General features: G+C 44.6%; 1 protein-coding gene across 5 annotated transcripts in view; it reads left to right on the forward strand.

Annotated features, from left to right (window-relative positions):
• The window catches only part of LOC144599806 (uncharacterized), a 75,349-nt gene that overhangs the window by 11,156 nt on the left and 38,084 nt on the right, over positions 1–26,109 (forward strand). For 3 of the 5 annotated variants that reach the window (XM_078411047.1, XM_078411050.1, XM_078411049.1), the window contains 5 exons: positions 2,580–2,712; positions 4,726–4,892; positions 15,240–15,312; positions 21,139–21,541; positions 23,866–23,980. In XM_078411047.1, the coding sequence (XP_078267173.1) occupies positions 2,580–2,712; positions 4,726–4,892; positions 15,240–15,312; positions 21,139–21,541; positions 23,866–23,980 (891 nt within the window). The remainder of the gene's footprint in view (positions 1–2,579; positions 2,713–4,725; positions 4,893–15,239; positions 15,313–21,138; positions 21,542–23,865; positions 23,981–26,109) is intronic. The other 2 variants (XM_078411051.1, XM_078411052.1) reach the window with 2 other exon arrangements.

The following is a 26,109-nucleotide window of genomic DNA, read 5'->3' on the forward strand; positions in this document are numbered from 1 at the left end:
GCTGGAGCATTTGCTCCATAAGCCGTTCCATTCGGCTTAGGCGGCTGCCAGTGCCGCTCTGGAGCGGTGTGGCATCTTCATCCGAATCGTCGGATACTACCGCCCGGTTCTGGCTGCAGGTACCTCCAGCTCGCTGCTCAGGCTGCACTAGCGGTGCTGGGCTCGGCTCGGTAGTTGCTGCCGCCTCTTGCCCCCCCTCCAAAGAACGTTCCTCAACGGAAGACGAACGGGGGCGAGCTGCAAATTTCTTTCCTCTGGTCTTGCTCATCTTGGGACCTAAAGCAGACCACAGAGAAAATACTCACGGCCACGGTAGAACTTACCTGTCGGCCCGACTTTTTAAATTGTAGCGGGAGCACCTTGAACTCCCGTTCGTCGCGGGTGCACTGCATGAACGCTAATGTCGCGCATGCGTGCTGGACGGGGTCTTCACGTAGTCACTCACGTGACTCCGAAATAAAATCCATGAATTTACATGAAATATTTTTTAACGCTGTTTTGGCAAGAGTGAGAACCGGTTAGAGGAAACATTTTAAAGCTGCTAATTGTTGTTCATTCATGTGAATCTGTGTAAGACTATCTCCCTCAGTATTTTTGCACATCTGTTAATCTAAATTAAACAATTAATCTGCATAGAATGACCTAATTAAGAGCCACAACTTCAATTAGCTGCTTACTGATTTATGCAAGTAAATTAAAATGGCACCCCTCAAATGATTAGTTTCAGTGCAAAAGATCAAAAGATGATTCAAAGTTCAATGGAGTTAATCTTTTTGCAGGTATGTACAACATTATTATTTTCTTACAATTACTAAAACATCGCTTGCTCACAGCCCTGTCATTAAACCCTATTAAGAAAGACACAAAATGCTGGAGGAACTCAGCGGATCAGGCAGCATCTCTGGAGAAAAGGCAAAGGTGACGTTTCGGGTCGAGATCCTTCTTCAGACCGAGGGTCGGGGAGAGGGAAACTAGAGGTATAAAAAGATACAGGTTCTGTCTGTCCTGCTGAGTTACTCCAGCAATTTGTGTCTATCTTCGGTGTAAACCAGCATCTGTAGTTCCTTCCTCCACCTTTAAATAAATAACAGAGCTATACAGCACTGGAAAAGGCCCATCGGCCCAACTCATCTATGCTGACCAAGATGCTCCAACTAAGCTAATCCCACTTGCCCAGTTTTGGCCCATATCATTCTAAACCTTTCTCATCCTTGTACCTGTCCAAATATTGTTATTGTGTTTGCCTCAACTACTTCCTTGAGTCCTTGAGTATAGAAATTGGGAGGTCATGTTGTAGTTATATAAGACATTGGTGAGGCTGCATTTAGAGTATTGTGTTCAGTTCTGGGCACCATGCAAAAGGACAGATGTTGTCAAGTTAGAAAAGGTGCAGTGAAGATTTACGAGGATGTTGCCAGGATACGAGGGTCTGAGCTACAGGGAGAGGATGAGTAGGCTGGAATTCTATTCCTTGGAGCACAGGAGGATGAGGGCTGATCTTATAGAGGTGTATAAAATCATGAGAGGAATAGATTAGGTAGATGCATAGAGTCTCTTGCCCAGTAAGGGAAACGAGAACCAGAAAACACAGGTTTAAGGAGAAGGGGAAAAGATTTCATAGGAATCTGAAAGGTAATTTTTTTGCACAAAGTGTGGTTGGTGTAGGGAACGAACTGCCGGAAGAGGTAGTCGAGGCAGGAACTGTCACAATGTTTAAGAAACAATTAGACAGGCACATGGAAAGGACAGGTTTGGAAGAATATTGGCCCAATGCAGGCAGGTGGGACTAGTGTAGATGGGACATGTTGGTCAGTGCGGGCAAGTTGGGCCGAAGGGCCTGTTTCCAAGCTGTATCACTCTATGACTCTGGCAGTTTGTTTCATATCCCCACAAAGCTGGGGATCAATTCCGAATTTGGCTGTTTCTAATTCTATTTATTCTTAAGTGTTAATACTCTGATTTAGGACTCGTGGTTAGAGTGAGATTCTTTGCTTCCATATCCAATGTAAACAAATGGCAGCCGCCTACGGTGCTGACAAAGTTACAAAGTACGCCCGCTCCTCCTTTGTTCTCCCCCCCCCCCACAGTGGTCCCCCCACGCCAGGTCCTCCATTGTCCATTGGTCTCCCCCCCGCCATCCCCTCCCCCCCCCCCCACCCACAGCGGTCCCCCCACACCAGGTCCTCCATTGTCCATTGTTCTCCCCCCCCCTCCACAGCGGTCCCCCCACTCCAGGTCCTCCATTGCCCATTGTTCTCATCCCCCCCCCCCCCACCCACAGCGGTCCCCCCACACCAAGTCCTCCATTGTTCTTCCACTCCCCCCCCCCCCCACCCACAGCGGTCCCCCCACGCCGGGTCCTCCATTGTTCTTCCACTCCCCCCTTCACGGATTTGAAGGAGGGTCTTGACCCGAAACATCACCTATTCCTTCGCTCCAGAGATGCTGCCTGACCCGCTGAGTTACTCCAGCGTTTTGCGTCTATCTTTGGATCGTCCTATTCATTTCATGCTGGGTTCGTTTTTTTCATTCATTATTTTACTGAGTGTGATATTTGGCTTCCCTTTTCTCAATTCCAGCAAAATGGGAAGGTGGATACCAAAGAGAGAAATGACAACCCAAGAACAGAAGATTGCCTCTCTTCACGTAATTCAAACCAAGAGACATCTTCAATGAGGGCTCAGTCAAGCATCCCACGTGATAATGAAACAGGTAAACGATCCAAAGATAGACACAAAATGCTGGAGTAACTCAGCGGAGCAAAATGCTGGAGTAATTCCTTCTAAGGAATTAGAGGCATTAGTGTGCCTTCTTGGCCATTGCTTCAATAGTCCAGGAAAAATTGTTGGTGATATTGACTCCGAGGAATTTGAAACTTTCAACCATCTCTACTTCGACGCCAAGGATAGATGGCATTTTGGGTTATGATCCTTCTTCAGACTGATTTTCTTTCTGAAACAGAATGATCTGTTTTTCTGATTTAATGATTTGAAAATTCGGATGTGCAATATCACAATTCATATACTCAACCTCCCGAGTGCTCAAGTCCTCTCACAATGATTTCTGTGGATACCTGAGGATTTGGTAATCAAAGACAATGGTGTCTTATCTACTAAGAGGTTGCCTGGCAGCACAGAGGCACAGCTGGTAGAGCTGCTGCCTCACTGCGGTAGCGATCTGGGGTTCGATCCTGACTTCGGGTGCTGTCTGTGTGGAGTTTGCACGTTCTCCCTGTGACTGCATAGGTTTCCTCTCGCTGTTCCCATAGCCTCCCACATCCCTAAACCATGCAGGTATGTAGGTTAATTTTCCTCTAAAAAAATGTCTCTAATGTGTCCAAACTGGATGAGATATTAAAAGTGGGATAACATAGGACTAATGTGAATGGGTGATTATTGGTTAGCGTGGGCCGAAGGGTACGTTTCCACGTTGTATCTTTAAACTAAATCTAATAATGCCAGCATGACATTTGATAACTTGTAGTTCAAATAAAGAGTATTATATTATTTTATACTATGTTATTATTATTTTTTATTATATTTTATCATATATTATATTATGTATTATATTAATCAATGTTATTATATTATATTTATGTTATTATATTATATTTATACTGTTATGTTATTTTATTATTATTTATTTTATTATATTGTTTCATTATGTTATAATATATTACATTATTATATTATAATTCTCTTTAGGACGGGAAAGGTAAATATCCACTTAAAGACCTATTTCTCATTTCTTATTAAATCTATGAATATATGCTTGGCAAAATGCACAAGTAGTTAATGGTTAGAGAGAGGTTCATTATTACCTTATTAGGTTCAATGACCTAATAAACAATATGTTTCTCCCAAAAAAAACTAGATTGATGTCATTTAAATCAAAACCATGTCAGTAAGTGACTCAGATGCAAATGCAAGAAGGCACTGAAGATCGACACAAAATGCTGGAGTAACTCAGCGGGACAGGCAGTATCTCTGGATAGAAGGAATGGGTGATGTTTCAGGTTATGACCCTTCTTCAGACTGAGAGTCAGGGGAATGGAAGGCACAGAGATATGGATGCATAAGGTGTGAAAACGAGATATCAAAGGGGACAAAGTTCACGGAAAATGTAGAATAGACCAGGGTGGTCACGGTGGCGCAGCAGTAGAGTTGCTGCCTTACAGCGAATGCAGCGCCGGAAACCCGGGTTCGATCCCGACTACGGGCGCTGTCTGTACGGCGTTTGTACGTTCTCCCCGTGACCTGCTTGGGGTTTCTCCGAGATCTTCGGTTTCTTCCCACACGCCAAAGATGTACAGGTTTGTAAGTTAACTGGCTCGGTTTAAGTGTAAATTGTCCCTAGTGGGTGTAATGTGTGGGATGCTGGTCGGCGCAGGCCCGGTGGGCCGATGCACCTGTTTCCGCGTTGTATCTCTAAACTAAACTGAACTAAAACTCATTGTTAGCTTGGGTAAGGTGACAACGAGGCATATACAGATAAAAGTTAATCAGAGGGACAGTCAGACTGGTCGGAGATCTAGGATGGGGGAGGGATGGAGAGAGAGGGAAAACAAGGGTTACTTGAAGTTAGAGAAATCAAAACTCATACCACTGGTTGTAAGCTGCCAAAGCAAAATATTAGGTTATCAGAAGTAAGTGCTTTCTACTGAATGTTCTCCGTTTGACTTAGAAGTGAGTAAGACCATGTCTAAACAAGCTTTACTTCTCCAAGATTTCAAGGACAAAGAAGTTAATACATCTGATTCAGAAATGGACCTCCACCCTGCCTACAAAATCACGCTGCAAACTGCGGGTCAAAAGATGACCACTGCCAATGTATTGCCTGCTACTGCAGCAATGACTTCAGAAAAGGGAGCCTCACCTTTAATAACAGAAAAAGTAAGTATTACATATGTTCATGAAGATTATCTTTCTTTCCCCTCCCCCACAATCAGTCTGAAGAAGGGTCTCGATCCAAAACGTCACCTATCTATGTTCTCCATAGGTGCTGCCTGAACCGCTGAGTTACTCCAGCACTTTGTGTCTTTTTTACAGTTTTCAATTCAGAGAATTGGAATTAGGCCACTAGGTGGCACCAAAACATCAATTTATCATGAAGATAAACAGAGTGCTGGAGTGCAGGTCAGGCAGCATCTCTGGAGAAAATGGAAGAGGAAGAACTATTCCAAATACCCCTCCCCTGTATCCACCTATCACTTGCCAGGCTTTGTCCCACCCCCACCTCTCTTCTATCTTTTTCCCCCCAACTACAATCAGTCCGAAGAAGGGTCCTGACCTGAATCTTTATCTATCCATGTTCTCCAGAGATGCTGCCTGCCCCACTGAGTTCCTCCAGCACTTTGTGTCTTTTTTTGTAATCCAGCATCTGCAGTTCCTTGTGTTTACATGAACCTCTAGGGACTGTCTTTGGGTGCATTTGATTTTTGCACTAGTATTACTATTATTGTTCATTTATTGTAGTTTAAAAAAATTATTTTGTATCGTTTGTGTGTGTTGCACTTACAGGCTCTGTCAGCTGTTGCAACTAAGAATGTCATTGTCCCATTGTTGAAGGTAGACACAAAATGCTGGAGTAACATCTTTGTCCCGCCCCCTCCCCTGACATCAGTCCGAAGAAGGGTCTCGACCCGAAACGTCACCCATCCCTTCTCTCCTGAGATGCTGCCTGACCCGCTGAGTTACTCCAGCATTTTGTGTTGACCTTCAATTTGAACCAGCATCTGCAGTTATTTTCCTACACACATTGTTCCATTGTTGGTACATATAATAATTAAACACTCTTGACTTGTGACAAAGTTCCTCTCGCCTTCAGTTTCCTGACGTGAACTATTCCCAGTCACCAGCCCCTCTCTTTCCTGCTCTTCCCTTCCTATACTTCCTTCCTTGTGGTGTACCATCGAACTTTCCGAATAACTTTCTTAAACCAGTCGCAATCTTACACAATTTCAGGATCTTTTGGCTCTCTAGAGGGTGATGATTTAATTAGGTACTATGTCAATTTTAGTTTCAGTTTTAGTTTTACAGATACAGCATGGAAACAGGCCCTTTGGCCCACCGAGTCCCCAGCGACCCACAATCACCCATTCACATTAGTTCCACGTTATCCCTGTTTTGCATTATGCACACTTGAAGCCAATTGACCTGCAAAACAAAGATAGACACAAAATGCTGGAGTAACTCAACGGGACAGGCAGCATCTCTGGAGAGAAGGAATGGGTGACGTTTCACAGAGTGCTGGAGTAACTCAGCGGGACAGGCAGCATCTCTGGAGAGAAGGAATGGGTGACGTTTCGGGTTGAAACCCTTCTTCAGACCTGCATGTCTTTGAAATGTGGGAGGTGATGTTTCAGGTCGGGACCCTTCTTCAGACTAATTCTATAAACCCGCACGCCTTTGCAGCGTGGGAAGAAACAGGAGCACCCAGAGAAAAGCCACACGGTCATAAGGAGAACGTGCAATACAGCACCCGTACACAGGATGGAACCCGGGTCTCTGGTGCTGTAAGGCAGCAACTCTACCGCTGAGCCACTCCAATGCCCTTACTTGATCAAATCTCCGCAAATGTTTCCAATCAGACTTTGCAACTCCAGTGAGAGTCGGAGTAAAACTCTTGTGAAACTAGAGAGCAAGGAGGCCTCAATACTTCCTCTGTGTTGACTCGGTTAAGTCAATCAGCGTGACAGTGTAGCCATTAATATCGCCCAGGGGAAAGAGCCAGGCTTTCTGACTCTCCTCTGTGCTGCAAATCATGAGCCAGGATAAGATCCGGCTTAAATAATCCACTTCCATGGGTGAGGGCGTGGAAAATGACCAGTCATCTGCTGGAGGGCCTCTGATGCTCCGCGTGAGTCAATGACCTCGGGGAAAGGAAAGGTTCCGTCTGAGTATTTTCCTTTGAAGCTCACTTGATGAAGAGAATATAGTTTTCTCCTTTAACAGGCTGAGTAATAGATCTAAACCACAACTAAGCTTGAGGTGCTTGCAGAACAACAACTTGCATTGAAATAACACATTTTACATGCAACTTTTTTACATACTTCGCTAATAAATGAATTACAATTACAATTCAACATCAAATTACTTCACAGGTGTGTCGCTGTACAACACTTTATGCATTAGGCCACTTACGGACACATTGGTTTGGATTCAGATGACAAATTCCGAGCAGAGGCACTGGTATTTATCAATTTAAGTGGCAGTTGGCTCAGGAATTCTGCAAATGAGCAGTCGATCACAGAAGTGAGACACCAAATGGTGGAGTATCTCAGCGGGACAGGCAGCATCTCTGGAAAGAAGGAATGGGTGACGTTTTGCGTCGAAACCCTTCTTCAGGTCTGCAGAATGTGCTCGACCTTAAACATCACCCATTCCCTCCATCGAGAGATGCTGACTGTCCCTCCGAGGTACTCCAGCAGTTTGTGTCTATCTTCGGTGTAAACCAGCACCTGCAGTTCCTTCCCACCCAGTCGGTCATAGAAGTTCCAGACCTAGCCAATGAGTATTTTGCAATATACTGTATGTTTTGAGATAATGCAAGGAATCGGTTCTTCGATCAAACATCATTTTTGACCTGGTATGGAATTTGCAAGGCCGTAGATTATAGTTATGGAGTCATACGGCACAGAAACAGGCCCTTCGGCCCAACTTTTCCATGCTGACAGGTTTCTGGTCGGAACACTTATTCAGACTCTTTCAGTCTGAAGAAGGGTCCCGACCCAAAATGTCACCTATCCTTTTTCTCCAGAGACGTCCATATTCACGTCGCATCTGTCTGTACCCCTCCTCTATACTCCACCCCCTCCCCCTCCACTTTCCCCTCCTCCTCCCCTCCCCATCATCCAACTCCCCCTCCCCTCCTCCCCATTCCTCTACCCATCCCTCTCCCCCTCCCCATCCCCATCCCCCTCCCCACCCCCCTCCTCCCCATCCCCCTTCGCCCCCCTCCCCACCCCCTGAAGAGTCACTGCATGCTTGAAATGGGTTTTTGTCGCAATGTAGTAACTTCATTATGTGTTCCTCACAACTACACATCTTAAATTTGATCCTCGAGAATTCTATGAGTAACATAATGTTCCAGATCCTTCTGATAGCACATTGTTTTAGACTGATATGAAAATCTTCCACATAATAGACTGCTTAAGGTCACCGTGTTACAATGGAATGTAACATGGTGTTCTGGGTCAGGTTAGTGCTATGGCACTTAAATCGTTTTCAAATCATTCCTGCCTACACAATTTAAAGTAAAATTCAAAACCACTCTGGTATTTTGAAACACCATTATACTACGGCGTGGTACTGTGTCACATGTACCGAGGTACAGTGAAATTCATTTTTGTGTACAGCTCAGTGCACGTTAGTTAGTTTTGTTTATTGGCACGTGTACCGAGGTACAGTAAAAAGCTTTTGATGAGTGCTCACCAGTCAGCGGAAAGACAATGATTGATTACAATTGAGCCATTTACAGTGTATAGATACATAGAATCATAGTGATATAGTGTGGAAACAGGCCCTTTGGCCCAACTTGCCCACACCGGCCAACATGCCCCAGCTACACTAATCGCACCTGCCTGTGCTTGGTCCATATCCCTCCAAGCCTGTCCCATCCATGTACCTGTCTAACTGTTTCATAAACATTGGGATAGTCCAGCCTCAACTACCTCATCTGTCAGCTTATTCCATACACCCACTACCCTTTGTGTGAAAAAGTTACCCCTCAGATTCCTATTAAATATTTTCCCCTTCACCTTGAACCTATGTCCTCTGGTCCTCGATTTCCCCCACTCTGGGCAAGGGACTCTGTGCATCTACCTGATCTATTCCTCTCATGATTTTATACACCTCTATAAGGTCACCCCTCATCCTCCTGCGCTCCAAGGAATAGAGTCCCAGCCTGTTCAACCTCCCCCTATAGCTCACACCCTCTAGTCCTGGCAACATCCTCGTAAATCTTCTCTGAACCCTTTCAAGCTTGACAATATGTTTCCTATAACATGGTGCCCAGAACTGAACACAATATTCTAAATGCAGTCTCACCAACCTCTTATCCAACATGATAAGGGAATAATGTTTAGTGCTAGGTAAAGCTAGCAAAGTCCATGTAAGGATAGTCTGGGCGTCACCAAATGAGGCAGATGGTAGGGATAGTAGTTCAGCACTGCTCCCTGGTTGTGCGAGCATGGTTCAGTTGCCTGATAACTGCTGGGAAGAAACTCTCCCTGAACCTGGAGGTGTGAGGTGTGAGGTGTGAGTTTTCACACTTCCACACCTTTTGCCTGATGTTGTATAATGATGTTTATATACATAAACACTTAGATGCCCGTGTAAGAAGGAGCTGCAGATGCTGGTTTAAATCGAAGACTTGGATACATCTATATACTAAAACTCTCGTTTGTAATCTTGTTTGTGACTGAACTTCAGCCAAAACAGTACCCGATAGCACGACAATTTTAGGCCCACCTTAATCACCATTGTCACTTTAGTGATAATGCAAGTAGTTTTATTGAAATTGGTGTTATATTTTTAAAGTTATTCACATTTTTACGTTTAAAAGGAGGGGAGGGAGGGAGGGAGGGGAGAAGGGGGAAGGGGGGAGTGGGGGAGAAGGGAGAAGGGAGGGGGGATTGAGGAGAGAGGGGAGGTGGGGAGGACAGGGTGCTGCACCAATGCAGGAGAGGTTTGGGCCCAACGGGTCCACTTGGTCTAGTATTAGATAAACATCTCAGATACATATCGCATTAGTACACTGTGTACAGCAGCAGTACACTGAGACAGTGTACAGAGTTTGGCGCCATTTCCAAGTCCCAGTTGTTGTAAGTGCAGGGATCTTGTTCTGACCATGAAGGTCTCTTGGCCTGGCGGCATTGCAGGGTCGGCCTGGCCAAGCGTAGCGTGGTGTCCTCCACTGCTGTAGGCCGCGTCGAGATCAATGTGATATGATTGAAATCAAACACTGTCGTATTAAATCATTGGATTTTTATAGCACCAGTAGTCAGACCACTTGGGAATCATTTTTTCTTTATCAAAGTTTCTTACAGTTAATATGGTTGGTTTGGTTGGAATGAACTCCATGTAGTTTTCTGCAGATATGTTTCATCGATGAATGCACATTTATTTAAGCCTCTTTTTCTTTTAAAAGCATGGCATTTAGCTCAGTGGAGAAGATCTACAGACTACGTACTATGGGCCATAATAAAAGCAAAGTTCAGATTACATTAATATAACATGCAGAAATAACATAATATTCCCACAGATTGAAGATATACAAACACCCATTCATAGTTTAACTGCTGAGTTGGTGACACAAATGTCAGGAAAGTTTCCGAAGATAGACACTAAGTGGTGGAGTAACTCAACGGGTCTGGCAGCATCTCTGGAGAAAAAGGGCGGGTGATGTTTCAGGTCGGAACCCTGAAGAATGTCTTGAGTCTGAAGAAGGGTCCCAACCCGAAACATCACCCATCCTTTCTCTCCAGAGATGCAGCCTGACCCGCCGAGTTGCACCAGCACTTTGTGTCCATCTTCGACATAAACCAGCATCGGCAGTTCCTTTAGACTCAAGAAAGTTTCCAGCAGGTCAGTGAAATGGGCAGAGAGGCCTCATTGAAAGGCCCAGCATTAAGTCAAGGGTAAGTCAAGGCCTCTATCTGTGCAGTAGCATTCTTTGATTCAGCAAGGCATATTTTTGGCAAGTTTAAGTTTACTCGCTGGAATTTAGAAGACTGAGGGGGGATCTTATTGAAACATATAAAATTCTTAAGGGGTTGGAGAGGCTAGATGCGGGAAGATTGTTCCCGATGTTGGGGAAGTCCAGAACCAGGGTCACAGCTTAAGGATAAGGGGGAAGTCTTTTAGGACCGAGATGAGAAAACATTTCTTCACACAGAGAGTGGTGAGTCTGTGGAATTCTCTGCCACAGAAGGTAGTTGAGGCCAGTTCATTGGCTATATTTAAGAGGGAGTTAGATGTGGCCCTTGTGGCTAAAGGGATCAGAGGGTATGGAGAGAAGGCAGGTACAGGTTACTGAGCTGGATGATCAGCCATGATCATATTGAATGGCGGTGCAGGCTCGAAGGGCCGAATGGCCTACTCCTGCACCTATTTTCTATGTTTCTATGTTTCTATTTTGTGATTGTCTAAAAGATGAAAAACTGTTTAGTGATCTCCCCACGAAGATTTTGATATCATTGAGAATTGCATGGGCAGCTTACAACCCAATGGTATGAACGTTGGTTTCTATAATTTCAAGTAACCCTTCTATTCCCTCGACCCCCGTCCCCCACCCTGGTCGTCTTCAATGGTTTATAGATACATAGACAACAGGAGCAGGAGCATGCCGTTCGGCCCTTCGAGCCAGCACTGCAATTCAATGTGATCATGGCTGATCATCCACAATCAGTACCCCGTTCCTGCCTTCTCCCCATAGCCCTTGATTCCGCTAGCCCTAAGACCTCTATCTTTTTAATGCATCCAGTGAATTGACCTCCACTGCCTTCTAAGGCAGAGAATTCCACAGATTCACAACTCTCTGGGTGAAAACGTTTTTCCTCATCTCAGTTCTAAATGGCGTACCCCTTATTCTTAAACTGTGGCCCCTGGTTTTGGACTCCCCCAACATCGGGAACATGTTTTCTGCATCTAGCGTGTCCAATCCCTTAATAATTTTACAAGTTTCTATAAGATCCCTTCTCATCCTTCTAAATTCCAGTGAATACAAACCCAGTCGCTCCATTCTTTCATCATATGACAGTCCTGCGCTGGTGAACCTACGCTGCATTCCCTTAATGGCAAGAATGTCCTTCCTCAAATTAGGAGACCAAAACTGCACACAATACTCCAGGTGTGGTCTCACCAGGGCCCTGTACAACTGCAGAAGGACCTCCTTGCTCCGAAACCCAACTCCTCTCGTTACGAAGGCCAACATGCCATTACCTTTCTTCACTGCCTGCCATACCTGCACGTTTACTTTCAGTGACTGATGCACAAGGCACTTTATTGTCACGTGTGCAATGCACAGTGAAATGCTTATTGCATAGCGCACACATGCAGTCCAACTAGTTCCGCTGTTCGCATACCTGTATCCCTCTCGTTAGCATATCTTCCTCAGCTGACAATGGGCCATTGTGGACTCCACCCTTCCTGAGGTCATCTGTTACCAGCACATGATTTGTTCTGGCCTTTTCTTGCCTCCAGTTTCTCTCCTTGCCCCTCCCCACCTCTATCTTTCAGTCCGAAGAAGGGTCTCGACCCGAAACGTCACCTATTCCTTTTCTCCAGAGACGCTGCCTGACCCGCTGAGTTACTCCAGCTTTTTGTGTCTATCTTCAATGAGAACCAGCATCTGCAGTTCCTGCCTACACAGAATAATATTCACAATGCTGAAGTTTGATTCTGCATTAAATAGGATGGCAGGATTATCGTCAGACTGATCCAGTCTAAGACCATGGTCAAGGAAGGGAATATAGTACATGGCAAATTTCATTGTCGCCCTGTTGAGTTTCACTGTCTGTATAACTCGTTATCACCTATCACACAGGCAACAATGGACCATTGTGGGCTCTACTTTTCCTTGATCATTGTTGCTTTTTGCACATCTTTCATTCATTTGTTCTATTTACCTCCTATATCTCTCGTTTCCCTTTCCCCTGACTCCCAGTCTGAAGGAGGGTCGCGACCTGAAACGTCACGTCTTACTCTTTCTCCAGAGATGGTGCCTGACCCGCTGAGTTACTCCAGCCTTTTGGGTCTATCTGCAAGAGTATCAAGTTCTTCAATGTGTATTTTCACTCGTACCATTTTTAATGAAGCTTCAAGGGTTTTGTGTGCTTTGCACACGCATCTGGTGGGATCAACGTTGCAGACTTGGCCACACCAACAGTACGCTGAGTCCTTCCTTTGCAAACTGCCAAATAGCTCAGCAGAGATGCGGAGAGAAAACTGCACGATGGGAGATGATAAAGACATAAGATGATTGTTCCATCCTGACTACGGGTGCTGTCTGAAGAGAGTTTGTACGTTCTCCCTGTGACTGCGTAGGTTTTCTCTGGGTGTTCCGGTTTCCTTGCACACTCCAAAGACGTACTGGTTTGTAGGTTAATTGGCTTTGGAGAAATGTGTAAATTGTCCCTAGTGTGTAGAATAGTGCTTGTGTATGGGGTGATCGCTGGTCGCCATGGACTCGTGGGGTGAAGGGCCTGTTTCCACGCTGTATCTTTAAAGTAAAATAAAATCTAAAGTAAAGAGGACGTTGGGAGGAGATTGAAGAGATGAGAGACGACATTGGGTGAAGAGCTTGGGTTGGACATAGCCTTGCACAAAGGTGATCAGTAGGAGATACAGGTGAATGGATGGTCATATGTTCTAGGAGCAGAATAAGGCCATTTGACCCATCAAGACTACTCCGCCGTTCAATCATGGATGATCTATCTTTCTCTCTCAACCCCATTCTCCTGCCTTCTGTCTTGGTGACAAAATCCATGGGTTCCCACTTGTTGGAGATGAAGATATTCACCTTATTCTCTCTATTGTACAATACAATACAAATCCAGTACAAAATCCTCCTCATAACCTACAAAGCCCTCCATAACCTGGCCCCATCCTACCTGACCGACCTCCTCCACAGGCACACTCCCACCTGCACCCTCCGCTCTGCTGCTGCCAATCTCCTATCCCCCCACATCCGTACCAAACTCAGATCCTGGGGGGACAGGGCTTTCTCCATCGCTGCTCCCACCCTATGGAACTCACTACCCCAAACCGTTAGAGACTCCTCCACACTCACCACATTCAAAACATCGCTGAAGTTTCACCTGTTCAGTACTGCCTTCAACCACTGAAGGTCACCTCACCTTCTGTCTCCTTTCTCTGTTCGTTTACTTATTTACTTATTTATCTATTTATTCATTTCCCTATGTTCTCTAAATCTCTGTAAAGCGTCTTTGAGTATATGAAAAGCGCTATATAAATAAAATGCATTATTATTATTATTTTTATTATTGTGTATCGTTACACTGTGAATGGCTCGATTGTAATCGTGTGTAGTCTTTCCGCAGACTGGTTAGCACGCACTAAAAGCTTTTCTCTATACCTCGGCTTGGATAGAGTGGATGTGGAGAGGATGTTTCCACCAGTGGGAGCGTCTAGGACCAGAGGTCACAGCCTCAGAATTAAAGGACGTTCCTTTAGGAAGGAGATGAGGAGGAATTTCTTTAGTCAGAGGGTGGTGATTCAATAGACAATAGACAATAGGTGCAGGAGTAGGTCATTCGGCCCTTCGAGCCAGCACCGCCATTCAATGTGATCATGGCTGATCATTCACAATCAGTACCCCGTTCCTGCCTTTTCCCCATATCCCTTGACTCCGCTATTTTTAAGAGCTCTATCTAGCTCTCTCTTGAAAGCATCCAGAGAATTGGCCTCCACTGCCTTCTGAGGCAGAGAATTCCACAGATTTACAACTCTCTGACTGAAAACGTTTTTCCTCATCCCCATTCTAAATGGCCTACCCCTTATTCTTAAACTGTGGCCCCTTGTTCTGGACTCCCCCAACATTGGGAACATGTTTCCTGCCTCTAACATGTCCAATCCCTTCATAATCTTATATGTTTCAATAAGATCCCCTCTCATCCTTCTAAATTCCAGTGTATACAAGCCTAGTCGCTCCAGTCTTTCAACATACGACAGTCCCGCCAATCCGGGAATTAACCTAGTGAACCTACGCTGCACACCCTCAATAGCAAGAATATCCTTCCTCAAATTTGGAGACCAAAATTGCACACAGTACTCCAGGTGCGGTCTCACTAGGGCCCTGTACAATAGCAGAAGGACCTCTTTGCTCCTATACTTAACTCCTCTTGTCATAAAGGCCAACATGCCATTAGCTGCCACTGCCACTGAAGGCTGTGGAGGCGAAGTCACTGGATATTTTTACGGCAGAGATAGATTCTTGATTGGTACGGGTGTCAGGGTTTATGGGGAGAAAGCAGGAGAATGGGGTTAGGAGGGAAAGATAGATCAGCCATGATCGAATGGCGGAGTAGACTTGATGGGCTGAATGGCCTAATTCTGCTTCTATCACTTATGAATTTATGAACTTATGAACAGGTAGCAATAAACACGGGTTGGAGAGGGCTGGGGGAGGGACTGTTCCAGACCCACTACAATATATCGTTTGTTACGTGAAAAAAATGTGTTAGATAGACACTGATATATGTTCGCAATTCATTTCAGGTTCCATCTGACGTTATGCCAAAGACCTGGTACACATCAATGATTAAAGATGATCACAGCATACCAAAGGCAGGTAAATAGCATTTTACTCTCCTTATATTTAGTATAAAAGTAATCTATAATCCATATCTAGGGCCGTGTGGTGGCTTTGGAGTTGCTGCCTCACAGCGCTTTCAGCGCCAGAGACCCCGGTTCGATCCTGACTACCGGTGTTATCTGTACGGAGTTTGTACGTTTTCCTCGTGCCCGCATGGGTTTTCTCCACGATCTTCGGTTTCCTCTCACACTCCAAATACGTACAGATTTGTATGTTCATTGACTTGGTATAAATGTAAATTGTCCCTAGTGTGTGTAGGGTTGTGTTAATGTGCGGGGATCGCTGTTCGGCGCGGACCCGGCGGGCCGAAGGGCCTGTTTCTGCGCAGTATCTCTAAACTAAACTAAAACTAAACAAAATAAAGGTCCTGACATGAAACGTCACCCCTATTCAGGTTATCCAGAGATGCTGCCTGACCTGCTGAACTACTCCAGCACTCTGTGTAAACAGCAAGTGCAGTTCCTTGTGCCTCCATTATAAATTCCTGATTTGGTAGCTTTGGGAAAGATCTCGTGCATAAAATGGAACAGTTTGTATGGTAATAAAGGGATGTTTATAACCTTTCACTGAACACCTGTCCTCCCACGCATCTTATTGAATAAATCACTCTTTCTGGATAATAGTTGTTTTCTATTTTATTGGAACATTTTAAAAATTGAAAAAAGCTTTAAAATTTAATAGGAGTATTAACATAGGCCTACAATACTGAATGTATTAAAGCAGCTGAAAAATTATATAAAAGAGCAAAATGTTGTTTTTGTGCCCAGTTGGAATGTGCAGTCATGCTTTCCGTTACTGAACTCATTTCAAAAAGTAATCCTTCAGAAACTAAACATCACTCGCTAAAATCGTCTACAGCTCGTCTGAGTACCAACTGGAGCTGAACAGTCTATGCCCTCTGGCATAGTGGCGCAGCGGTAGAATTGTTGCCTCACAACGCCACAGGCCCGGGTTCCATCCTGACTACAGGTGCTGTCTGTAAGGAGTTTGTACGTTCTCCCCGTGACCTGCGTGGGTTTTCTCCGAGATCTTCGGTTTTCTCCTACACTCCAAAGACGTACTGGTTTGTAGGTTAATTGGCTTGGTATAAATAGTAAATTGTCCCTAGTGTGTGTAGGATAGTGTTAGTGTGCAGGGATCACTGGTCGGCGTGGATTCGGTGGGCTGAAGGGCCTGTTTCCGTACTGTATCTTTAAACTAAACTAAACATGACCTCCCAACATCTATACTCAATACTCTGATCGAAGAACCTTTCTGCCATTTGATTGATTTGCACCCAGGTTTATCTTTGTGTCTTCTCCCCCCTTACATTTAAAAGTAGCAACATACTTACCTTCAATTGCCATTTGCAGAAGCACGTTTAGGATTTCTTCCACCCATTGCTTATAGAACTGATTCCTTACTTCACTCCTAAATCCCACAAAGTGCTGTAGCACTTCAGCAGGTCGGGCAGCATCTGCAGAAGGAATGGACAGATGACGTTTCGGGTTGGGACCCTTCTTCAGACTGATTGTCGTAGGGGGTAGAAAACCAATGAAGAGAGATGGGGGTGGGACAAAGCCTGGCAAGTGATAGGTGGATACTTGTGAGTGAGGTTGGATTGGCAGATCGATGGAGTAAGTGACAAAGAAGATAAGAGGGTGTTAGGTTAAGGAGAGGAGTAATATCCAGAGGGAGGAATATTGGTGAAAAGGGACAGGGGGGCGGAGAGAGAGGGGAGATAAAGGTGAAATGCGGGATTTGGGGATGGGAAATGCGTGAATGGAGGGGAAAGGAGCATGGTGCTCTTAATTTGTTCAAATTCCTGCATCTTCAGTTCCTACATCGTCATTCCTGAAAAGACTACATTGAAATACTAAACATTGTCCACTCGAACTATACACCTGAAAGATTCTCCTTGAAATGTACTTCTTACAACCTTAACCTTTCAATTTCCATCAAATAGCATCCAAGTTTGTAAATTGTCCATGCTGTTTTTTTAAGATCATAAGATGTCCTTCCAAAAGTATATTGCACAGGACTCCAGGTGAAATGTAATCAAGACCATGTGTAGAGTGATATTTTTCTATCTTCAAACTAAAAGGCTTGTGTTCAGTTCGCCTTTGTATTATTCTCTGTACCTGACACTTTAGTTCAGAGTTGCAACAGGCCCTTCAGCCCACCAAGTCCATGCCGACCATTGCTCACCCGTTCACACTAGTTCTATGCTATCCCATTTTCTCAACCACTCCCTACACACTCGGGGCAATTTGCAGAGGCCAATTGACCGACGAACCCGCACGTCTTTAGGATGTGGGACCACCCGGAGTAAACCCATGCAGTCTCAGGGAGAACGTGCAAATTCCACACTGGCAGCAGCCGAGGTCAGGATCGAACTTGGGTCTCTGGCGCTGTGAGGCATTTGAACTGAATTTTAATTGCTTCTGTATGTGGACTCCTAAATCTCCATTCCTGCTATCTCTGAACACAGGCTGGCCATTTGTAATAGATCCATTCTTCAGTTCATGCCCTCATAAACACAGTTCCTGTGCGTTATTTTCCCTGTCTGGTGGCTCCAATTACATCTTAGCAAAGCTATGCAAAGCCAGAAACTATGTATGTGACAAGGAAAGAGCTTCACTGTGTTGTTTCAAAATTGTGACCACAAGAAAGATAGCTGCAGTTTTCCACTTGATCAGTAAATTAATAGTTGGGGTAAAAAGGGACAGTTTTCATTGAACTTCTAGTGACCCTTGCAACCCTCGCTCTCTGGCCCTCCCCCCACCTTAGCTTCAAAGTCATCTTGTCGAGCCTCATTGTAACTCGTTTTCACCTAGACCACAGCAAACAATGGCCTGTCTCCTTTATCATCGTTACTTTTTTACATATCTTTCATTCATTTGTTCTATATCTCTCTATATGATGGTCTATATCTCTCGTTTCTCTTTCCCCTGACTCTCAGTCTGAAGAAGGGTCTCAACCCGAAACATCAAATATTCCTTTTCTCCAGAGATGCTGTCTGACCCGTTGAGTTACTCCAGTTTTTTTGTGCCTATCTTCAGTTTAAACCAGCATCTGCAGTTCCTTCCTACACAGTTTTCATCTTGTGCTTGTTTTGATAGATGCAATTGTTAAGTGCTGCATATCCAATGCTGCAAGAAAGACATGGAGCCTTTCAGTATTACCAACTCACCAAGTCTATTCATAATTCATTCATGATGTCTGGAACAACCAGGTGTTGATTGAAGACCTCGTGCTCAGAGATTGACTTGCCAAAAAAAGACCATCTGGAGCATTTCCCAGCTCGCTGGTTCTCTTTAGCCATCAGCATTTGAGTAAAGGCTAAAAGCTTTAATCAAAAACGCTCCTGGTTTAGAGTTTAGTTTAGAGAGACAGCGTGAAAACAGGCCCTTCGGCCCACTCAGTCCGCACCAACCATCGATCCCCGCACACTAGCACTATCCTACACACACGAGGGACAATTTACATTGATACCAAGCCAATTAACTTACAAACCTGTACGTCTTTGGAGTGTGGGAAGAGACCAATCTTGGAGAAAACCCATGCAGGTCACAGGGAGAACGTACAAACTCCCTATAGAAAGAACCCATAGTCAAGATCGAACCCGGGTTTCTGGAACTGTAAGGCAATAGCTCTATTGCTGCGCCACCGTGCCGTCCTACAGTTCCCCTGTTTGTTACTGAGATTGTGCCCGTGAATTCACCTGAGCTTATCCATCTACCGAAGCCCTGTCTCGGTTCAGTTATTTCCTAATTAACCCTGTATGTAAAAAAGTAATTTTCAGTTGCTTTCCATCAGAATAATTCTAAAAACGTTCTGGAGGACAAGACGTGAGCTTATTGCTCACAAAGATTTCGCCACATACTCTGTTGACCGGCCACGTTAGAGCACAGAACAATACAGCACAGGAACAGGCCCTTCAGCCCATCATGTCTGCGCTGAACAAAATACCAAGACCAACTGATTCTTGATTAGTGCGGGTGTCAGGGGTTACGGGGAGAAGGCAGGAGAATGTGGTTGAGAGGGAAAGATAGATCAGCCATGATTGAATGGCAGAGTGGGCTTGATGGGCTGAATGGCCTAATTCTGCCCCTATAACATGAATTTATGAATTATTTTCTGCTTGCACATAATCCATATTCCTGCATTCTCTGCACATGCATGTGCCTTTATGAAAGTCTCTTAAATACCACTCTTGTGTCTGCCTCCACCACCACCCCTGGCAGCACGATCCAGGTACTCACCTGAACAGGTACTCACCATCTTCTATTTGAACAAACGTACCCCGCACATCTCCTTTAAACTTTGCCCGTCTCACCTTAAAGCCATGCCATCTAGTGGTTGATAATTCAATCCGCACGTCTTTGGGATGTGTGGGGAAATCGGACGACCTGGAGGAGACCCACGTGGTCACAGTGAGAACATGCAAACTCCACACAGACAGCACCTGAGGTCAGGATTGAACCCAGATCTCTGGCGCTGTGAGGCAGCAGCTCTACCAGCTACACCACTGTGCCGCCCCTAAATTGATTTTTAGATTTAGAGATACAGCGCGGAAACAGGCCCTTCGGCCAACCGGGTCCGCGCCGCCCAGCGATCCCCGCACATTAACACTATCCTACACCCTAGGGACAATTTTTACATTTTGCCAAGCCAATTAACCTACATACCTGTACGTCTTTGGAGTGTGGGAGGAAACCGAAGATCTCGGAGAAAACCCACGCAGGTCACGGGGAGAACGTACAAACTCCGTACAGACAGCGCCCGTATTCGGGATCGAACCTGAGTCTCCGGCGCTGCATTCGCTGTAAGGCAGCAACTCTACCGCCGCGCCTTTGGCATACACATATTAATTCTCCACGAATAATAGTTGACTTTAAACTCAGCCTTAGTTCAAATATTGCAAATTATCATTGGCTGTGAAACAATTAAAATTGAGGACAATTTTGGTTTCCCAACAATATAATTCAAGTTGATAACAGTGCAGATGTAATATATGGCAGATCAGCAAGCAGGTTAACTCCACACAGACAGCACCTGAGTTCAGGATCGAACCCGCATCTCTGGCGCTGTGAGGCAGCAGCTCTACCAGCTGCGCCACTATGCGGCCCTTCCATTATGATCAGTGTTCCCTTGAGATGTCTTAGTTTATTTGCATCAGTGGTGCCAGATGTGTAGTGTTGGGCAGTGGGTGTCACTGCTGCATGTCTGTGGTCTCTGTGTTTGGCCACGATACTCACACTGATGTCATAGTCATGCCCTGCACACAACGTGCTGATCGCATTTCGCAGTCAGTTTTATGCTTTGGTTCAATTTTAGACTTGAGAAATACAGCGCAGAAACAGGCTCTTCGGCTCACCAAGTCCACACCGACAAGCAATCACCCCATGTACTAGCACTATCCTACACACCAGGGACAATTTACTTTTATACCAAACCAATTAACCTACAAACCTGCACGTCTTTGGAGTGTGGGAGGAAACAGGAGACCCCGGAGAAAACCCAGGCAGGTCACGGGACGTAGTCAGGATCGAACCTGGGTCTCTGGTGCTGTAAGGCAGCAACTCTACCGCTGCACCACCTTGCCACCTTGGTTGAAGGGAGAAATAAGTAGTGTCACTAGGTGTGGCACTAGGGTGGGAAGGGGAAGGGGGGGGTGGGGTAAGCAGTGTTTTTTGTTCTGAGAAATAATTTATTTGATAATTGTTTGCATTTTCCATTTTTGACTATGGGATGATGAAATATTTGGAGATTTTACAAAATGCCGAGTCAGTTTATTCAATTACTTTTTCTGTTTTGTAGATGATGATGGATGGCCTTCTTATACGGATGCCAAGCGGGAACCTAACGTAACTAACCAGTCCTTTCCCAGCTCTGCTGCAGTTCTTACATCAAGGTTAACAGAACCATTGCCCTACAATTCAACAACCAAGGACAAGTGTGCACTCAAACAGCCATTTCTGTCAGACCCACAATGCAACTCTGATTACGAAAAGCAAAACACTCAATCACTGTGTCTACAGCCTAAATCTTCAGATGCCCAAAGAGACCAAAATGGTTCCAATCCCTTATCAGCCAACTCTCTTGTTAGTACTGGTTGGAATTGCCAAAACTACGCCCCTTCTAGCCACTGTCAGTATACAATGTCTATGGAAATATTGGCTAGTTCGCTGACACATGTTTCGACTACAGCCAATCCAGAAGAGTAAGTTTCATACATCCTTGCATTGAATCGTTAATTGGACAAGAGAGTTTCGGCGTTGGAAATTGCTTGGGCTATTTGGGAAAATCTAGTCCGTTAGTTTAATTGACTAGATCCGAGCTCTCCAGAATCAGGTGTGCAAGTCCCTATAGAAGAGATACGAATTACCATCACTCTTGTACATATAATCAAAGTTCTCCACTATAAGGGTGTGTTAGTGAGGTAGACACAAAGTGCTGGGGTACCTTAGTGGGTCAGGCAGCATCTCTGGAAGAAAAGGTATGGGTGACGTTTTTGGGTCGGGACCTTTCTTCAGACTCTTTGAGAAGGGTCCCGACCTGAAATGTCACCTCTCTTTGAGTCTGAAGAAGGGTCCCAACCCGAAACGTCACCCATCCTTATTCTCCCGAGAAGCTGCCTGACCCGCTGAGTTACTCCAGCACTTTGTGTCCATCTAAGAAACAATGTTAGTTAATCTCAGTCTTAAGTTTTCTCTTCTGGATTCTTATATAAATGTATGAATAGGAACACCTATGAATAGGAACACCAAGAGCAGGATGACAAGGGATATGGGGGAAAGCAGGAACGGGATACTGATCTTAGATGATCAGCCATGATCATATTGAATGGCGGTGCTGACTCGAAGGGCCGAATGGCCTACTCCTGCACCTCTTTTTCTATGTTCTGTGTTTCTGTGACTCCTTTCCCCTTTGACAGTTTGATGTGGCAGCAAACCTCTAGTTACAGGAGACTGTGTCATTCTGCAGATGGGAGTTCAGATGCAGAACATAATTTTGACTGCTGTGTCCGCTGTGTTCTGCACAGAACTGGCTTGGCCAGCTTTTGAAAGAGTAAACGGTCATGGGTGGGGAAGATCGTGACCTTTCCTGCACTGCTGAACATGGCAGCAGAATAGTTTATGTTTGGATAAGCTGACATTTCGTCATTTCAAATCACCAGAAACAAACCATTGCAAATGCATAGAGGCTTTAGTGGGGTTTTCTATAATAGTTGAGGTAGACACAGCAGGAACAAGGAACTACCGATGCTGGTTTACAAAAGAAGTCACAAAGTGCTGGATGGAGGAACTCAGCTGGACAGGCAACATCTCTGGATAGGTGATGTTTCAGGTTGGGAGCCTTCTTCAGACTGAGTTGAGTTTATTTTATTGTCACGTGTACCAAGGTACAGTGGAAAGCTTTTGTTGTATGTTAACCATTCAGCGGAAAGATTACAATCGAGCCATTTATAGTGATAAGTGATAAGGGAATAACGTTTAGTGCAAGGTAAAGCCAGCAAAGTCCGATCACAAGTAGTCCGAGGGTCTCAGTATGACCAAGGGTCCCAACCTGAAAAGTCACCCATCCACGTTCTCCTGAGATGCTGCCTGACCCACTGAGTTACTCCAGCACTTTGTGTCTTCTCTTAGACAGAATAGAGTTAGACAACTCTGCTCCAGAAGGACCACAGTCTAAGTTCCTTCCACTGCTGGACATTGAGGGACAGAGTTCGATGGGGATACCCCTCAGACAAGGGAAGGGATGTCACCCTTGGGGGCCACAAGAGTGGCAAGGGTGCTTGTTTAAAGATAGTTGCAAACACTACTGAATATGACAATAATGAATGGATAAACACTGAGAATGTCAGAAGGGTTTTTGCTCTGTTCTTGTTTTGTATATATTTTATTCTGAATAAAGTTTACTTCTGGAAATTAAAAAAAACCCAGTAGAAGCAGATATAATTATGACTTTTAAAAGACATTTGGACAGATATATAGATTGGAGGAATAGCTTCTTCCTCTCTGCTAATGTGTTTCTGTATAGCCGTTCCATAAACTGGGGTCATGTCCGATTCACCTCTACCCCATTGTGGACATTGGACTTTGTCCACAGAACACATACACTACAATGCTCAGAACTATATCCCGCACTCTGTATCTTCCCCTTTGCTCTCTCTCTATTGTACTTGAGTTTGGCTTGACTGTATTTACATATAGTATTATCTCATCTGTTTGGATAGCATGCAAAAGTTTTTCATTTTACCTTAGTACACATGATAACAACCCAAAACTGAGGAAGGGTTAAGAGGACTGTGGACTAAATGCAGGCAAATGGGACTAGCCCAATATTCAAACATGGACAGGTTGGGCCGAAGGGCCTGTTTCAATGCTATACTGCTCTATGATTCTACCAAGTCACACTGAGCTCACTAAGATGCTGTCTGTCCTAGTGTATCTAAATTACAATCGTGCAAAGTACATTTCGGAGTTGAAAAAAAAATGCAAACCAAGTCATTACCAATAATTGTATTTGAATATCTTTCCTCAGGAATGACTGGGCACTTCACAAGGGAAACATCGATACCTCCAGCGGTCACGCTGAAGCAGGGAATGTGTGTGCTTTTGAGGATAGATGGTCATCTGTTTCACATCACAGTTGCCAAGTAAGTGTTCCAACATTAGTGTGCCTAAGCACTCACCTGCTGTGAAGCAGAAGCTACACGGAATAAAACTGATCCAGAAAAACTCCCTTGAGAACCTCAAGAAGTTTGGTTTACTTTAGTTTATTTTAGTTTTAGGTTTAGTTTAGTTTAGTCTAGTGAGATAATGTAAAAATACTTGTCACTTATTAATGCATCATTTAAAAAAATGTATCAAAACAATTTATTAAGCTTTGCAACTATGGTGGTCAATTCTACCTGGGTGAAGCCGGTGTTAATAGATCTCAAAATATACCACAGAAACATTCCATTGCATAAGCATGCTGAGTCCTTGCCAAACTCTTAAAAGCTTGTATCTGAACTTCGAATGCAGAAGACACCATCTTCTGGTGCCTTGTGGTACCTCTGAGCGGAAGAGTAAATGAGTCCACACAAAAATACTTGTTATAAAAAGGAACTGCAGATGCTTGTTTATGTTTACATGTCTATTCATGTTCATAAGTTCATAGGAGCAGAATTAGGCCACTCGGCCCATCAAGTCTACTCTGCCACTCAATCATCTCTCCCTCCTAACCCCATTCCCCTGTCCTCTCCCCATAATCGCTGACACCCGTACTAATCAAGAATCGATCTCTGCCTTAAAAATATAATTGACTTGGCCTCCACAGCCTTCTGTGGCAAAGATTTCCACACATTCACCGCCATCTGATTGTTGTGCTGCTGCAAGTAAGAATTTCATTGTTCCGTTTTGGGACATATGACATTAAAACACTCTTGTCTCTTGAAGATAGACACTAAATGCTGGAGTAACTCAGCGGGTCAGGCAGCATCTCTGGAGAAAATGGACAGTTTAGCATTAGAAACTGCTCGGGCTATTTAGGGAAATCTAGTTTGTTAGTTTAACAAACTAGATCTGAGCTCTCCAGAGTCACGTGTGCAGGTGCCTATATAGAAGATACGAATTCCCACCACTCTTGTACATATATCAAAGTTCCACACTATAAAGGTGTGTTGGTGAGGTAGTCACACTGCTGGAATAACTCAGTGGGTCAGGCAGTATCTCTGGAGAAAATGGAGACGGTGGGCGAAGGGCCCGTTTTCATGTTGCATCACAATACTAGGATATTAGGTTAAATGCTGGATTGTATTACAAACTCACGCATTGCCTGTACTAATGGCAGTTTTCCTGCATTGACTCCAGAAGGAGATGAAGCAATATCTCCATAGATACTGGCAGCTGTCCATTGCCTTGCAGGTTCCTTAGGTTTAGATAAGAGACTTCTTCAGACAAAACAAATGATTAAACTCTGCTGCCATGGTGGTGAATTAGTTTAGTTTAGTTTAGAGATAGAGCCCGGGAAAAGGCCCTTCTAGGAATGGGTGACGTTTCGGGTCGAGATCCTTCTTCAGACTCATCAATCTCCATTTCCATCAACTTATAATACCAAATATGCTAAATCAACATTGTGATCAACAAAATTAGTTGAGGTTAGTTTAGAGATACAGAGAGTGCCATGGAGTGCACACCAGCCAGCGATCCCCGCACATTAACCCTGTCCTACACTCGGGACAATTTTTACATTTATACCAGGCCAATTAACATACAAACCTGTACGTCTTTGGAGTGTGGGAGGAAACCGAAGATCTCGGAGAAAACCCTCGCAGACAATAGACAATAGGTGCAGGAGGAAGCCATTCGGCCCTTCGTGCCAGCACCGCCATTCAATGTGATCATGGCTGATCATTCTCAATCAGTATCCCGTTCCTGCCTTCTTCCCATACCCCCTGACTCCGCTATCCTTAAGAGCTCTATCTAGCTCTCTCTTGAATGCATTCAGAGAATTGGCCTCCACTGCCTTCTGAGACAGAGAATTCCACAGATTCACAACTCTCTGACAGAAAAGATTTTTCCTCATCTCCGTTCTAAATGGCCTACCCCTTATTCTTAAACTGTGGCCCCTTGTTCTGGACTCCCGCAAAATTGGGAACATGTTTCCTACCTCTAACGTGTCCAACCCCTTAATAATCTTATACGTTTCGATAAGATCCCCTCTCATCCTTCTAGATTCCAGTGTATACAAGCCTAGTCACTCCAGTCTTTCAACAAGTCACGGGGTGAACGTGCAGACAAG

Source organism: Rhinoraja longicauda, chromosome 14 (genome assembly GCF_053455715.1).
Source record: "Rhinoraja longicauda isolate Sanriku21f chromosome 14, sRhiLon1.1, whole genome shotgun sequence".
NCBI lineage: Eukaryota > Metazoa > Chordata > Chondrichthyes > Rajiformes > Arhynchobatidae > Rhinoraja > Rhinoraja longicauda.